Below are 14,317 nucleotides of genomic sequence, written 5' to 3'. Positions count from 1 at the left end.
TTACGTCTTTCACTGAGCGCCCCAAATGACATGTCTACTTTATTCTTTGGGTCGGTACGATTAAGGGGATACCAAATTTGTTATAGGTTTATAATGTTTTTTACAAAAATTAAAACCTCCTGTACAAAAATTATTTTTTTGATTTTGCCAACTTCTGGCGCTAATAACTTTTTCATACTTTGGTGTACGGAGCTGTGGGTGGTGTCATTTTTTGCGAAATTTGATAATATTTTCAATGATATCATTTTTAGGACTGTACGACCTTTTGATCACTTTTTATAGATTTTTTTATATTTTTCAAAATGGCAAAAAAGTGCCATTTTCGACTTTGGGCGCTATTTTCCGTTACGGGGTTAAACGCATTGTAAAAACGTTATCATATTTTGATAGATCGGGCATTTTCGGACGCGTCGATACCTGATGTGTTTATGATTTTTACTGTTTATTTATATTTATGTCAGTTCTAGGGAAAGGGGGGTGATTTGAAATTTTAGGTTTTTTTATTATCATTTTTTTTTTTTTTTACTTTTTTGTATTTTTATTTATACTATTTTTCAGACTCCCTAGGGTACTTTAACCCTAGGTTACAGTTACAGTATGGCAATATATGGGGATTTTCCTCCTCATTCATTACAATGTGCTATCAGCACATTGTAATGAAGGGGTTAAAACGAAATAGCCTCGGGTCTTCGGAAGACCCGAGGCTACCATGGAGACGGATCGCCGCCCCCCGATGACGTCACGGGGAGCGGCGATCCCAGGTAAGATGGCGGCGCCCATGCGCCGCTATCTTTTTGAGGCTGCCGGCAGCTTTGCCGGCAGCCATCGCTGTGAAAACACCCGCGATCGGTACTAGCACCGATCGCGGGTGTTACCGGTAAGCCTTTGCTGCAATATGCAGCAAAGTCTTACCGGCTATGGAGAGGGCTCGGCCCGTGAGCCCTCTCCATGCAGCGCGACCTGCCCTCTCCATGCAGGTGGGGGCCGCAAAATATTGTCCCGCGGGCCGCAGTTTGAGACCCCTGATCTAGAGGAAAGGTGATCTGTAGAATGCCGCCAAGCAGGAATGTCATACACACTTGTTCTATGATTATACTTGTGTTGGTTACCCTTTGCCCACACTTGCAGCATTTGGTTAAGGTAAATTATATAGGGCACTAAACTTTTGGAGCAGTACAATGAGTCAGTGGATATTGTCCAAAGTTGGGTGCAAGTTTCAATAACTAGACTTGGTGGTTATATGGAATCCAAATGAAAGCAAACACGAGGAAGCCACACTCCAAAGAAGTATGTTTATTTACACATGGTACAAGGCTGCAAGCTTGAAAATGGCTCCATAGAGGAGCAGAAGCCACGGGTGAATAAACGTCCTTATCCTTTGGAGTGCTGCTTCCTCAGGTTTGCTTGTATGGGGTTCATGTACAGACACCACACGTCAATAACTGCAGCAGATTTTCTGCGCTAATTTGTGTCCAAAAATCTGTTGCAGTTTACAGTACACACATGAAAGTGACACGAGAGGGGTACTTTACAATTCCTTTCAGCCCCGCTTTCTGCTGTAGATCGGCAACATTTTTCTCTTGATGTAAGAAGAGAATTTGATGTGAATACATAATACACGCACAAACTTTGGTAGTCTATTCAGCAAAGGTGATCAATAGAAATTAACATTTAAGTAGTCTATACAGGCAGTCCCTGGGTTACGTACAAGATGTTCTGTAGGTTTGTTCTTAAGTTGAGTTTGTATGTAGTTTGGAACTTTATAATTGTAACCCCAGACAAATTTTTTTTTGGTCTCTGTGACAATTACATTTTAAAAATGTTGGGTTGTCATCAGAACCAGAATTAACAATAACTCTTAATTGCAGACACCTGTGATAGCTGCTTATTGTGGCCTAAGGCTACAGTACCATAAAAATTACTAACATCCAGAGGGCCGTTTGTAACTATGGGTTGTCTGTAAGTCGGGTGTTAAGTAGGGGACCGCCTGTAATATGAAGTCCATCTAAGTTTTGGGCTCCGGTTGTCTGGTTATTTTACACACTGATGGTAAAACAGTGAGAATCTCCTAGGAATGCCATTGTTAGATTACCAGAATGTAAATGGAGGATGTAGCTGTGGGCAACACGTGTTTAGATGTAAAGTCATACAAAGGTTCAGTGTTGAGAGAAGGAAGTGCTGTCACAAGACCCGTATGGTTAGACCGTCCACAATGACTGAGACATTGTGACTCTTGAGGTCACAGTTGAGTTTGAGCAGCTTTGGTCTTGATTTTTTGCGCATAGCTGTCATTTATTGTGGTTATGTAAAATTTTGAGTCATAAGCATTGAATCCTTGTGACTTTTAGATCATTCAGTTGAGTCCATGCATAAAAAATGTATGTGATATATGTTAAAAGTTCCAATATTTCAGATTGGGTTTTGTAATTGATTTGTTCCCTTCTTGATAAAAGACATTTTTGAATATTGTTTGTCCAAAATTTTACACTAAAGGAAACCTGTCATCAGGAAGTTAATTTTTAAATGATTACTTGTTTCAATAGTTTCTGCCATGTTGAGTTTACAAATTCATTTGTCGACATTCTGAAAACTATCCTTGCTTTATAAAAGTTTATTTCACATTACTTGTCTCCCTGCCATTAGTGTCCAGTGAGTCACAGCATCAACAGCCTGAGTCCCCATCTCCTTGATGCATGAACATTTTCTACATTTATTATCCATGAACTGACTGACATCCCCTGCTAATATCAGTGTTTCCTAATACACTTTTGGTTGTCTCTGTGCTGGATTGAGATGAATTTAAAGGAAATTTACCATAAAAATCCAGCATGATAGACCAGGGACACTTACTCATAGATCAAGTCACCGTGACTAGGGATCCTGGGGTTGTAACCAGAGCCTGTCAATCTGCAGCATAGAGGACCTCTGGTAACACCCCCAGGAGCCCCTCAGGCTCATTATCATAATTCAGGTGTCTGTATCTATGAGTAAGTTGATCATGCTTGATTTTGATGGTAGAATACTTTCAATATATTGCCAGTGATTAGAAAATACTGGTGTAATGCTCAATCTGCACCACATCCACAGGGAGATCCTTGTCCTAGAACAGAAAATTGTGCGTTGTGAGGCGCTGGGTATAATACAAGACAAGGCTTCAATAGAACATCCATCTCCCTTGCTTTTCCGGAGTTCCTTTGCATGTGTAATTTACTATTTTTAAACAGATAGGTTTATCAGCATTTAGGAGATCTTTCTGTGAGGTCACTGATCAATGAAGATTTACCTTAAAATCCTGCAGCCATTAACCATTGTAGAACTAGACAGGTCACACGTCACAATGATTTTTAGCTGCAGTATCAAAGGCATTGGGTGAAGTCATTTGAAGTGTAAAATGCTGACGGCATTGACCAGCATCGGGGTGTGAGAAAATCTGAACATAATCCTTCCATACAAAGAATAGCAGAAAATGATGGTAGGCACATAGTCATTAGTGGGCTGTATAATGAGGCATATACAATGAGTGGGCATCTAGTCTCTCTGCTTGTAGTTGCACTGAGCTGGCGACTGTAAAAGGCTTTACTTTAGAAGATGAATAAAACATTATGGAAAAACATTTGTGAATGTGTCATATATTAAACTTAAAAATAAAGAAAAAAAGGCCAGTTCTTTCCCTCACGGATCTCCTGTGTACAATTAGGCGCTATCACGTTGCTATTTGATCTATTCTGTACTCTGCGTTCTTGTGCCAGCATTGCCCTTAAAATGCGAATGTGATGCTCTGCAGGGTTCCCATGTTTCATTAATTCAAAAAGCTATCTCATTGTGCGAAACGCGGCTCTCCAAACAGAATATGGAGCTAGACACTGTGACCATGGACAAGAAATTCCTGAAATTGCTCTATGGTTCATTGAAATCACCGGGAGAGAGAAATAATCAAAAGCTGCCGGAAAACAAAGCGGCGTCTTCTGTGTAAGCGTCACCTCGCTGGCAGTGACTCCAGAGATATTTACTAACGTACGGCCTACACGTAATCTGGCCTGGTTAGCGGAGTATAACCCCCAGCAGACACTTTTTGTTATGATTTGTGTCTTTCCTTCCTGTTGGTATATGTGGGGTTGGAATGCTGTACGTGGTGAAGGACATCTACAATGGTACCAGAGTTACATGGTCTTTGTCTATCCTGTGTCCTGTTATTAACAGGTTTTTCATACCTATAGCATTTTCTAAAATTACATTTGTCCTGTTTGTGTATAGTTGGCAACGTAATATTGGCATTATTATCATTTTAGAGGGAAATCCACCCAAAGTGAGAAGTTTGAAAGTTGTGGAAGGCATTTTGGAATGCCTTTGTATTTGTTACTACAGTGGCTTTCACAATACTTTACTGCTGAATTAGTATGGCAGATGCTATTGAATTGTTTTGTTCATTTAAAAAGCGCGCATCAGCTCGGGTACACAGTGCAGCATCTAACATAACACCCCCCCCCATCTTTATTGCTTGTTTCTTGGTTTCTGGTAGAGATAGTACCAGGATAGCCTTCTGAAAGAAGCTAAGCTAGATGAGACTGTAGGATGCTGTGGACTATGCTGCTTTTACAATCCTTGGGTCTTGTCATTCATCTAAATGTCACCAGCCATCCTTATATCACTGACCTTAGCATTCTTGTGCACCACGTAAGCATAAACATTGTTCACGTGGCTTGAGGAAAACCAGTATAAAATTACCCTATAACTAAGTTCTCCAGAAGCCCGAATCAAGAAGTACCTCCCCTTACAGATGACTTTACCCAACAACTAAAAATCTATGCATCTGTTGTCGCTCCGTTGATTCTCTTTTAGTTGGGATTTTCTCTCTAGCCCTTACTATTACATCATATTGGTGGTGCCAAAATGTCTGCTGCGGGCTGAGGGCACCCATCGGGCAGCAGAGAGCCTAAGTTGTATAATGAGTGCTGCCAGAGAAACACGACTGTGGTCAGTTTTATGAATCGCCGACCTGCAGTGGTCAGATTTCGCACACTGAAGACTGTGTAGAGGACGATACGTCAAGCATAACAGTGATCTTTGATGCATGGAGACCCTTCTTCCCGTTCTTTATTATTACTTTTGAGCACTGCTGTTCTGCCGGGAAGCAGGGGCTGCATCTACAAATATTGACATGGCAATGGTGTTGGTCACAGAAATTATTTCGGCAAAAAAATCCATGGAGTTGTCTGAGGTTTTTCTGCCCCCACATATGGGCTCTATGCAGTATCACAACGTTATGGGTGCTTGGTGTATAAGCCATTTCAATACCTTTTTCCTTAATATAATTGTATAGTATTAATGGTTACAAGCCTCTTCTGGATTCTATGTATATTTATGGTGTCCTATACTACGCCCTGTAATAAGTCTCCTTATATATACATCAGTACCACTATTACAGCCAGATAATGGGAGCATTTATTATGGTTGCCTCTATGGGTGACAGACCCCTGAGAGCCTGGTTTGTGCAATCATTTTGACGCTTTGATAGAAGTAAATGGAAGTGTAATAATTGTAATGACGACCATTACCCCACCAAAACTCCATCACGGAAGTATCACGTTCACTTTACCTGCGCCTGCAAGAAAATGTATGACAATGGATATATTCATAGTAAGGATACATTTACTCTGTTTGCAAAGTCCACTAAATTGCTGGCAGGGGCATTTAAAAATGTATATCCTATCATAACTGTGTATAACTCTTTCTTACAATTCTAAAAAAAATATACTGACCATAAAGTGACCAGGCAGACGATGCTTTCATTAGATGAATCGGAAATATATATTCAGAACTCTGCTCCTATTCAAGTAAAGCTTCATCTGTAACGGATGGCCCAGTGACCCATTCATTTCAATGGCCCCATGTGCATCCACCTGTAGTAAGTCCTAGCAGGTCTTATTCCTTTTACATAGAACTGTTTGGGAACATGAAAAATACAGATGCCGTCCATAATTTACAAATCTAATTGACTTGTAGAGGTGGGTTCACCAGCCTTTGTATCATTTTAAAAGTTTATTTTCAAACAAAAGAGGCCATAGGTAACAAATTAGAAGATTACTACAGTCCCTGGTTTACCATTTTGATTTTGATGTTAGGTTTCCTTTAATACCTGCTCCTCTTCGACATTTAGACAACGCATAGTTTAGCTTTGACTGGGTCTAAACCTTATATGGATTTTCCGACATATCCATTTGTGATAGAAATGTCTTGTAGAGGGCAGTACTGTGGCTCAGTGGTTAGCACTACAGCCTTTTAGCGCTGGGGTCCTGGGTTCAAGGTCCCATCCAGGTCAACATCGGCAAAGAGTTTAGGTGGGTTTATGTTCTCTACCAGTTTCCTCCCACACTCCAAAACATACTGGTAGGTTGATGAGATTGTGAGCCCCTGTGTAGGGCTATAGTAGTGCTATAGAAATAAAGTGATTATTATTATAGACAAATGTAACTCTCTACTAACCGGTCTTCCACTCACCAAACTCTCTCCTCTCCAATCGATTCTTAATGCAGCAGCCAGGCTCGTCTTTCAGACTAAACGCTACACGGATGCCTCCAGTTCATGCCAGTCACTGCACTGGCTGCCAGTCTCCTTTCGAATACAGTTTAAAATAATAACCTTCATCCACAAAGCTCTGAATAATGCTGCACCTTCCTACCTCTCCTCTCTTATTTCAGTCTATCGCCCAACCCGTGCTCTTAGATCCGCCAGTGATCTTAGATTAACCTCTACCCTAGTGCGGACCTCCCACTCGCGTCTCCAAGACTTCTCTAGAGCTGCACCAATTCTATGGAATGCTCTGCCCCGGACTATCAGACTAATACCTAACCTCCAAAGTTTCAAACGTGCTCTTAAAACCCATTTCTTTAGGCAAGCCTATAACACTCATTAACTGCATGAAGTTTTAACTCTTCTACTAACCCGTCCTGTGTCGTCCTCCCATCTGTTATCCAGCAACCAACAGGCACCAGACTTCTCTGCAGTCCCATTCACCCTGGACCTGGTATATAAGATGACGGCTGAGTGGTTCAAGCGACAGCAATTCCATTTATTATATTTTGTTCTATTCCCTAAGAAGAATGGCTTGACCATTAAATATTCTTTTACCTCGTGTTACCCCATCATCCTCACAAACCGTAAGCTCTGGCGAGCAGGGACCTCACTCCTGTTGTTCCATACAAATGTTGTGCTCTGTCATGTTATATTATATTTGTATTTGTTTCCTATGATTTGTAAAGCGCTACGTAATATGATGGCGCTATATAAATAAAGATTATTATTATTATTATTATTATTATAATGTGACCTGTGTGAACAATACTCTTCCTTTAAAATGCCCTTGTAGACAATTTTGTTGACGTCAAGTAAACAAGTGTGTGGTCTGATGTGGTTATTCATAAATGACTGTGTGCGCATTGTTTGCAGATTAATGAAAGGAAAATCTGTGAAATATCCTTAATATTTATGAGTGCAGTATACGAAGTAATGTCATCTTTTCTATAGGATGAAGGAAGTATAAATGAAATCGCGATTACGCATCATGTCAAGGAAGGATGTGAGAAAGCTGACCCCTCACAGTTTGAGCTTCTCAAGGTACTTGGACAAGGCTCTTTTGGAAAGGTAAGAGTGAGGATTTGTCCTGTTTTTCAAAATGGAAAATTAAAAGGGTTGTCCCAAGAAGCAATTTAGCCACTATCCATGGGAAAATGCCTAACTTGTAAGTGGGTGGGGGTCTTGGTATGGCGCTTGGCAATCTGTTTGTTCCATAAAGATGAACAGGACACCCTGTGCAGCTGGCAGCTGTGATTATTGCGGGGTGTTATGGGGATACATTGGACCACCGTTCTTGTGATTTTTGGGGGTCCCATCACTGACACACCAACCCATCAGCAAGTTGGGCCCTATCCTGTGGTAACTTGCTTTGTGGATAACCCCTTTAAAGTAGCTCATGGCATTGCCATTAATATGTCACAATTAATGCATTGGGACAGCTCAAGTGTTGTAAAGGCAAAACTGTGCAAAGTTGGACTTGGCAGTCTTATGGTGCACCAGGTTTATCACTGCCTGATGCTGGACTGTCTGATATAGTGTAACACAGTCGACCAGAAAGCTGCTGCAAAATTCACATTAAGATTGAAGGGGAGGCAGGTGCTTGGTATGCAGGGTTATACAGCTCACATCCACATTTGGCCCAACCTCTTTCACCCTGAATTGAATAAAGTACCTAAATGTGTTGAGTGGCTGTCTAGGGGTTTTATTGCTTTGGCACATATTCTAGGAAGTGGTCTCCTATGAAGTTGTGCGATCAATTGCAAGAGGAGTTAATGTTAATGTATTTTCAGTTCCTTCAGATAAATCTTGCAATTTCTTCTCAGAACCAGATTAGCCCCATTAGAAAAGCTCACAGTAATATGATGCTTGAAATTGTAGCATACGGGGGAAACACCAAGGCGATTATTTCTGCACATTATAGTCATCTGTACGACACTTGTTTGAAAAAGTCCCCATTTATAGGAACACCTAAATGTAGTTGGATTTTGCGAGTATCTTGGTTGTTCATTGGCGGAACATTATGGAATTCATACTTAAGGTTAGCAAGGCACATTGTGTATCTAACTTGTATCTCCTTCATAGAGTATACTTCACCCCCTCCATGTTATTTAAGATGGGCTATAGAGCAGATGACAATTGTTCTAGATGTCCAGCATCTAGGGCGGGTTTAGTACATTTGATTTGGAACTGTCCTTCACTCAGGAGTATGAGTTCTCCTTATGGAGACTGCCAGTTAAGGCCACCTTAAGATTTCTGGCGCTCTGGACTGCTAATTATGCAAACCCCCGCTCCTCCATTACATTTGGCTTAATTTGGTAATCAATAACACATTCATTGCAGATCCAGATCCTGGCATTTCTTCATTAATGTATGCCTCAACCATGGGACTTTCCTCTTTCCACCTAATTTATCCTGTATTTCTAATACACTAACTTTCAGTCATGCACAAAAAAATCTCTGATTTTGCTGAAGTAAGAAATAAAATGCTCATTGGTAATGTAATGCGAGGAAATATATTAAAGTAAATTTGTGACCTATTGGGTATAGCCGTATTTACTTGTCTCCTGAAGAAGGATGACTGTAATGGACCTTTTACCTGAAAAAAGTGTAGGATTCAGCAAATAGAAAAAGCCTAATACTGTGCTGCTTTTCCCCCAGGAGCCGGGCTGTCGGCCTTGTGATATTAGAGAATGAATCCTTGAACTTTCCTATTTGCTTTTAATAACCACAGTTTCATCTGGTTTTTTTTTTTTTGGTTTTTTTTTTAATACAGGTATTTCTTGTGCGAAAAATCTCAGGATCTGATGTTGGGCAACTATATGCAATGAAAGTATTAAAAAAAGCCACTCTTAAAGGTAAATAACATGTTACTACATTTTCTTATTCCCATCCACAAATATGCAAAACACATCTGTTTGTATAGATTCCTCCGTTTTTATTAGTTCTCCCTTCAGTGTATCCATAATAGTATATAAAGGGAAGCAAATATACTCAACCATTGATGCAAATGGATTCTTTCCAACATTTTGATGTGCTTACCCTGCCTAAGAGTCCCAAGAGAATGGTTAAAATGTCAAAATTGAGTGTTATATACTTCTGTAACATCCTTTATAGTCATTGATAAATAAACTTACTCCTTGGTGGAAAAGCCACTATGATCCCATCGCCTTCCTGCTGTCTTCAGTTTCTTAAAGCTGCATGTGTCCATGATGTAGCCTTCAACTGTGCAAATTTGCAGATAAGCTGAGATATTGCATCCCCCCATCATTTGGCCTTTTAGCAGCTGTGAAGTCCTAGCTGTAGAGGAAACTCTTTAATATATCAATTATCCCAAGCAATACGGTGTTACATACTGGTAAATATTATATATGTTAAATCGGGTTATGTATAGATATTATTAGTATATTCCTGCATGGAACCTCATATCTGTCATCATCTCCAGGATCTTATACAAAATATTTAACACTATAATATGATTCATGGGTAAAATATTCTAAACAATATTGGGTCATCAAAATTAAGCAAAATAGCGTCTGCTGCTTCTATTCCACTGAAATCCATCATCAAAATCAAGCATGATAAACCAGGGACACATACTCGTAGATCCAGGCACCGTGACTCTGGTAATCATATTATATTTACTATCCATGGCATCCTTCCTTCTAAAAGCAACTTTTTGCTTATTATGCTAATGAGCAAGAAGGACACTGGGTCTGTTACACCCTCTGTGCTCTGGCTTCGCAAGCCATTACACCATGCAGGAGCACACCTACCGCCTCCTGCAGTGAAGTTACAGCATGTAGGGGCTCTGGTAACTCCATAGTATCCCTTGAGGCTCATTAGCATAATTTGAATAAGTTGATTTTAGAAGGAAAGAATCCATGGATAACAAATGTAAGAAGGCACCATAGTCACGGTGCCTGGATCTATCAGTAAGTGCCCCTGGTTTATTGTACTTGATTTTGATGGTAAATTTACTTTAAATTGGATAAAACAGATATAAAGGGGAGTTTGAAGCTGCAGCCACTGGTTCTAATAGCTAAACAGTGGTCAGGGTATCTTCAAGGCCTTGCAATGACTCCCGTCATATAGCGTCATATAGCTATCGGCTAGAGCCATGCTGCTGTCATAAAGACCTGTGCTGAAGGCATCCAGCCACCTATGTCCATAGCTGTGTGTAGCGACATGCCGAGTAACATATGTATAGCTCTGTTTTCACATGCTCCATCTAGTGGAAGTGGTAACTGCAAGGGCTATGTGGTCCCTCAGACTAGGTAATTTATCTCAAAAGGAAACACACGGGAAAGATGAAAAAAAAAAAATTGTTGTTTCCTTGAAGAAGTTGGTGGTGCTAAAGTTTTATTAGCGAAATACAATTTACAGGACATAAGAAGAGAATCGGAATGAGTAAGACAGTAGGAGTACCAGACAGTCACTACGTGGAGAGGATTTCTGAGTGCAATGGTGGAGGACAACTTTAAAGTGATGTTTCTTTCTTTTTTTTTTTTTTTTTCCTTCCTGTAGTTCGAGATCGTGTCAGAACAAAAATGGAACGTGATATTTTAGTGGAAGTTAATCATCCGTTTATTGTCAAATTGCACTATGGTGAGTAATAGATTTCTGAGTGCTGATCGCATGGCACCAGCTGCTAGACTGTCACATCTCTCACATTGCCCCTCTGCTGCCTGTTACAGTGGCACTCTGTAAATGTTAGTGATCAGTGTCTATTAGCCCACAGGAACCTGCTCTGACTGATATTTTCTATAACAAGACTTTTTGTTTAAAAAATTAATTAAAAAGTGAAATTTTCTTAAAGGAAATCTGCCGTCAAAATCCAACATGACTAAAACACTATTAGACCCAGACGCTGTTACTGTGGTAATCTTCTAAAATTTGTTATCCAGAGCCCGCCAGGCTGCTACACTCTTACCCTACACCTCTACTCCTGCTTGTAACTACCCTCTGCCTGATGGGGAAGTGCTACTGCACACTGCTATAGCCTTTAAATCTGCAGCATGGAGGGGCTCTGTTAACACACCCAGTAACACTACAGGCTAATTAGCATAATTTTAAAAATTTATTTTAGAAGAAAGGATATCAAATATAAAAAAAATTACACAAGTCACTGTTCCCGATTTATGATTTAGTCTCCCTGGTTTATCCATGCTTGACTTTGACGGTATATTTACTTTAACTGAACTCTTCCACCCAGGATCAAATATTGTAAACCAAGCACACTTTCATGCAGGTGTGTGCCCCCTCTGGCAGATCTGCTCTTCCTTAAAATTTCGGCACTAGGAGCTGCTTACTAAATTAAGCAGCTCCTAATGCTTGAACAAATGCACAAATGCAGCTGACACACGGACAGTGTCTGCAGGAAAAAGCTCACCTGTTTCGTTGGCCCAACTAACACGCATGTCCTTGGACTGTGAAACAGACTTTGTGGAGGCTGCATTTTACAAACTGCTCAACTATCCAGGGACAGGAGTCCAGGCATCACAGTAATACATGCATGGAAACAGGGACTCCTTGCATCCTTTATGGCTTTGATTTTTGTACTTGTGAAATGTTGCTCAGAGCAGATTTGTGTGAGTAAGGCTACATTCACACTGCCGTTGCCCGCCGTACCGTAGCACGGCGGTCAACGGCAGCGCATGGAAGCGCTGCTCACCCCCGCCCCTCTCCATAGGGATATATGGTGCACGGCGCCGTAATGCGGGAAAAGATAAGACATTTACGATCTTTTTCCCGGGTACGGTGTTGCACCGTACAGCTCCCACAGGGCGCCGTGCGCCCATTGCCGTCTATGGGGGGCGTCCCCCTTGCGGCAGTGTGAATGCAGCCTAAGCCCTTAGTAGGACACCACACTGGACTCCTAAGCACAGAAAGGTAATCATTAGGGATAATACATTGCAAGTTGTGCTGAATAGTTTTCTCAGAAAATAATAAATGGACATTCCCAGATCTTCCCGCTCATAACATCCCACCTGTGGATCATGTGACAATAAGCTCTCTTGAAATTAATCCTGTTAAAAGTTTTAATCATTTAGATTTCTTTTTTTCCAGCTTTCCAAACAGAAGGCAAACTATACCTAATTTTGGATTTTCTCAGGGGTGGGGATTTGTTTACACGCTTATCCAAAGAGGTAATATTTCCCCCTTTATAATATTTTGTGGGGCAAAAGTTGAATATTGGATTGTTTTCTCAGTGTGTGTATATATAATAGTTTTTATTTTTTTTTTTTAATAAAGGGACTGAAAAGTTTTGACATTTCCAATGAATATCTGTACTGCCCCATGGAACCCACCCTTACAAATTACCGTATATACTTGAGTATAAACAGAGACCCCTAATTTTACCACAAACACTGGGAAAACCTATTGACTTGAGTATAAGCCTAGGGTAAGAAACGCATTGGTCACAGCCTGCCCCCACTATATAGGCAACTTCAGTATTCCCAACACATACAAAAAAAAAAGTCTATACTTGCCTGCACAGTTCTTCTATACTTTCATCCGGCAGCAGCAGGTCTGTGCAATGTAGCGGTACACAGGCTCTGATGTCTTGCCCGACGGAAGAATAGAAGACCTGCAGGGGGCGTTGTAAAGGGGAGTATTGACTTTTTTTTTTTTTTTTTTTATGCCAAGTTTAGGTTTTTCAGCACTTTTTTTTTTGTGCTGAAAAACTTTGCTTATACTCAAGTGTATACGGCATGCTCTCAATTTTGCAGTGGTTAATGATAGAAGATAAAGGTTGAAAAGCCGTGACTTGCTTATATATCATAGTACAATATTTTCAGCTGCTGGACTGCACGTTTAATAATGGGGATACATTTACATATATTTTTTCATCTGAAGGTAATGTTCACTGAAGAAGATGTGAAATACTACCTGGCAGAATTGGCACTTGCTTTAGACCATCTTCACACACTCGGTATCATCTATCGGGACCTTAAGCCAGAAAAGTAAGTAGTTGGTTACTGACCCATGTTCAGATTATTTCCTACATGCAGAGGTTATCTCCTAAAATAATACCTTTAACCAGGAAGTTTTTGTACTCTCATTTTTCAGGATATGGAAAAATTGATGCCTTTTGTTTATGTCAAACTGTTACATTTTGTTAATCTAATTTTTCTTTTCACTTTTGTACAAGTTTTGCTGTTTTTCTTCAGATAAATGTTGCACAATACATCAGCCCTGTACAGTAACTTAAATGCTATTGGCTTTTTTCAATTCCTGGTAAAGGCTGCCTGAAATTCAGAAGATATTATGTACTTGAATGGTTTGCACATGTCCCTGACTTAAGGACACCCAACTTAGACACGACTCCTAGTTGCAGGATCTAATGATCAACTAGAACAGTTATTAAGGCTGGATTCACACGACCGCAAGGGGGACGTATATACGGCCGATATACGTCCCCCATAGACGGCAATGGGCGCGCGGTGTCCTACGGGACCAGACATGTCCTATTTTTTCAGGGCATATGGCGCCGTGTGCCATGTATCCCTATGGAGAGGGGCGGGGGTGAGCAGCGCTCTCCCCCCTCCCCACGCGCTGCCGTGTGCCCGCCGTGCTAATCCAGCCTAAAGGTGTCTGCAATAAAGATTTATTGTTTATCCAATTTTGACAATGAATTTAAAAAATAAATAAATGGAATTGGCACAGGGACAAAAAAAATATACTGACTTGTATACAAATTCAATTAAAAAACAACCCCCCTGGTTCTGTACAAGATAAATTC

General features: G+C 40.5%; 1 protein-coding gene across 3 annotated transcripts in view; it reads left to right on the top strand.

Annotated features, from left to right (window-relative positions):
* The window catches only part of RPS6KA3 (ribosomal protein S6 kinase A3), a 73,601-nt gene that overhangs the window by 39,134 nt on the left and 20,150 nt on the right, over positions 1–14,317 (top strand). For all 3 annotated transcript variants that reach the window (XM_072137973.1, XM_072137971.1, XM_072137972.1), the window contains 5 exons: positions 7,525–7,641; positions 9,347–9,428; positions 11,098–11,178; positions 12,640–12,719; positions 13,432–13,538. In XM_072137973.1, coding sequence (XP_071994074.1) covers positions 7,525–7,641; positions 9,347–9,428; positions 11,098–11,178; positions 12,640–12,719; positions 13,432–13,538 — 467 coding nt within the window. The remainder of the gene's footprint in view (positions 1–7,524; positions 7,642–9,346; positions 9,429–11,097; positions 11,179–12,639; positions 12,720–13,431; positions 13,539–14,317) is intronic.

The sequence above is a fragment of the Engystomops pustulosus genome, chromosome 2 (assembly GCF_040894005.1).
Source record: "Engystomops pustulosus chromosome 2, aEngPut4.maternal, whole genome shotgun sequence".
NCBI classification, from domain to species: domain Eukaryota; kingdom Metazoa; phylum Chordata; class Amphibia; order Anura; family Leptodactylidae; genus Engystomops; species Engystomops pustulosus.
This window is presented reverse-complemented; position numbering and strand designations above follow the sequence as displayed.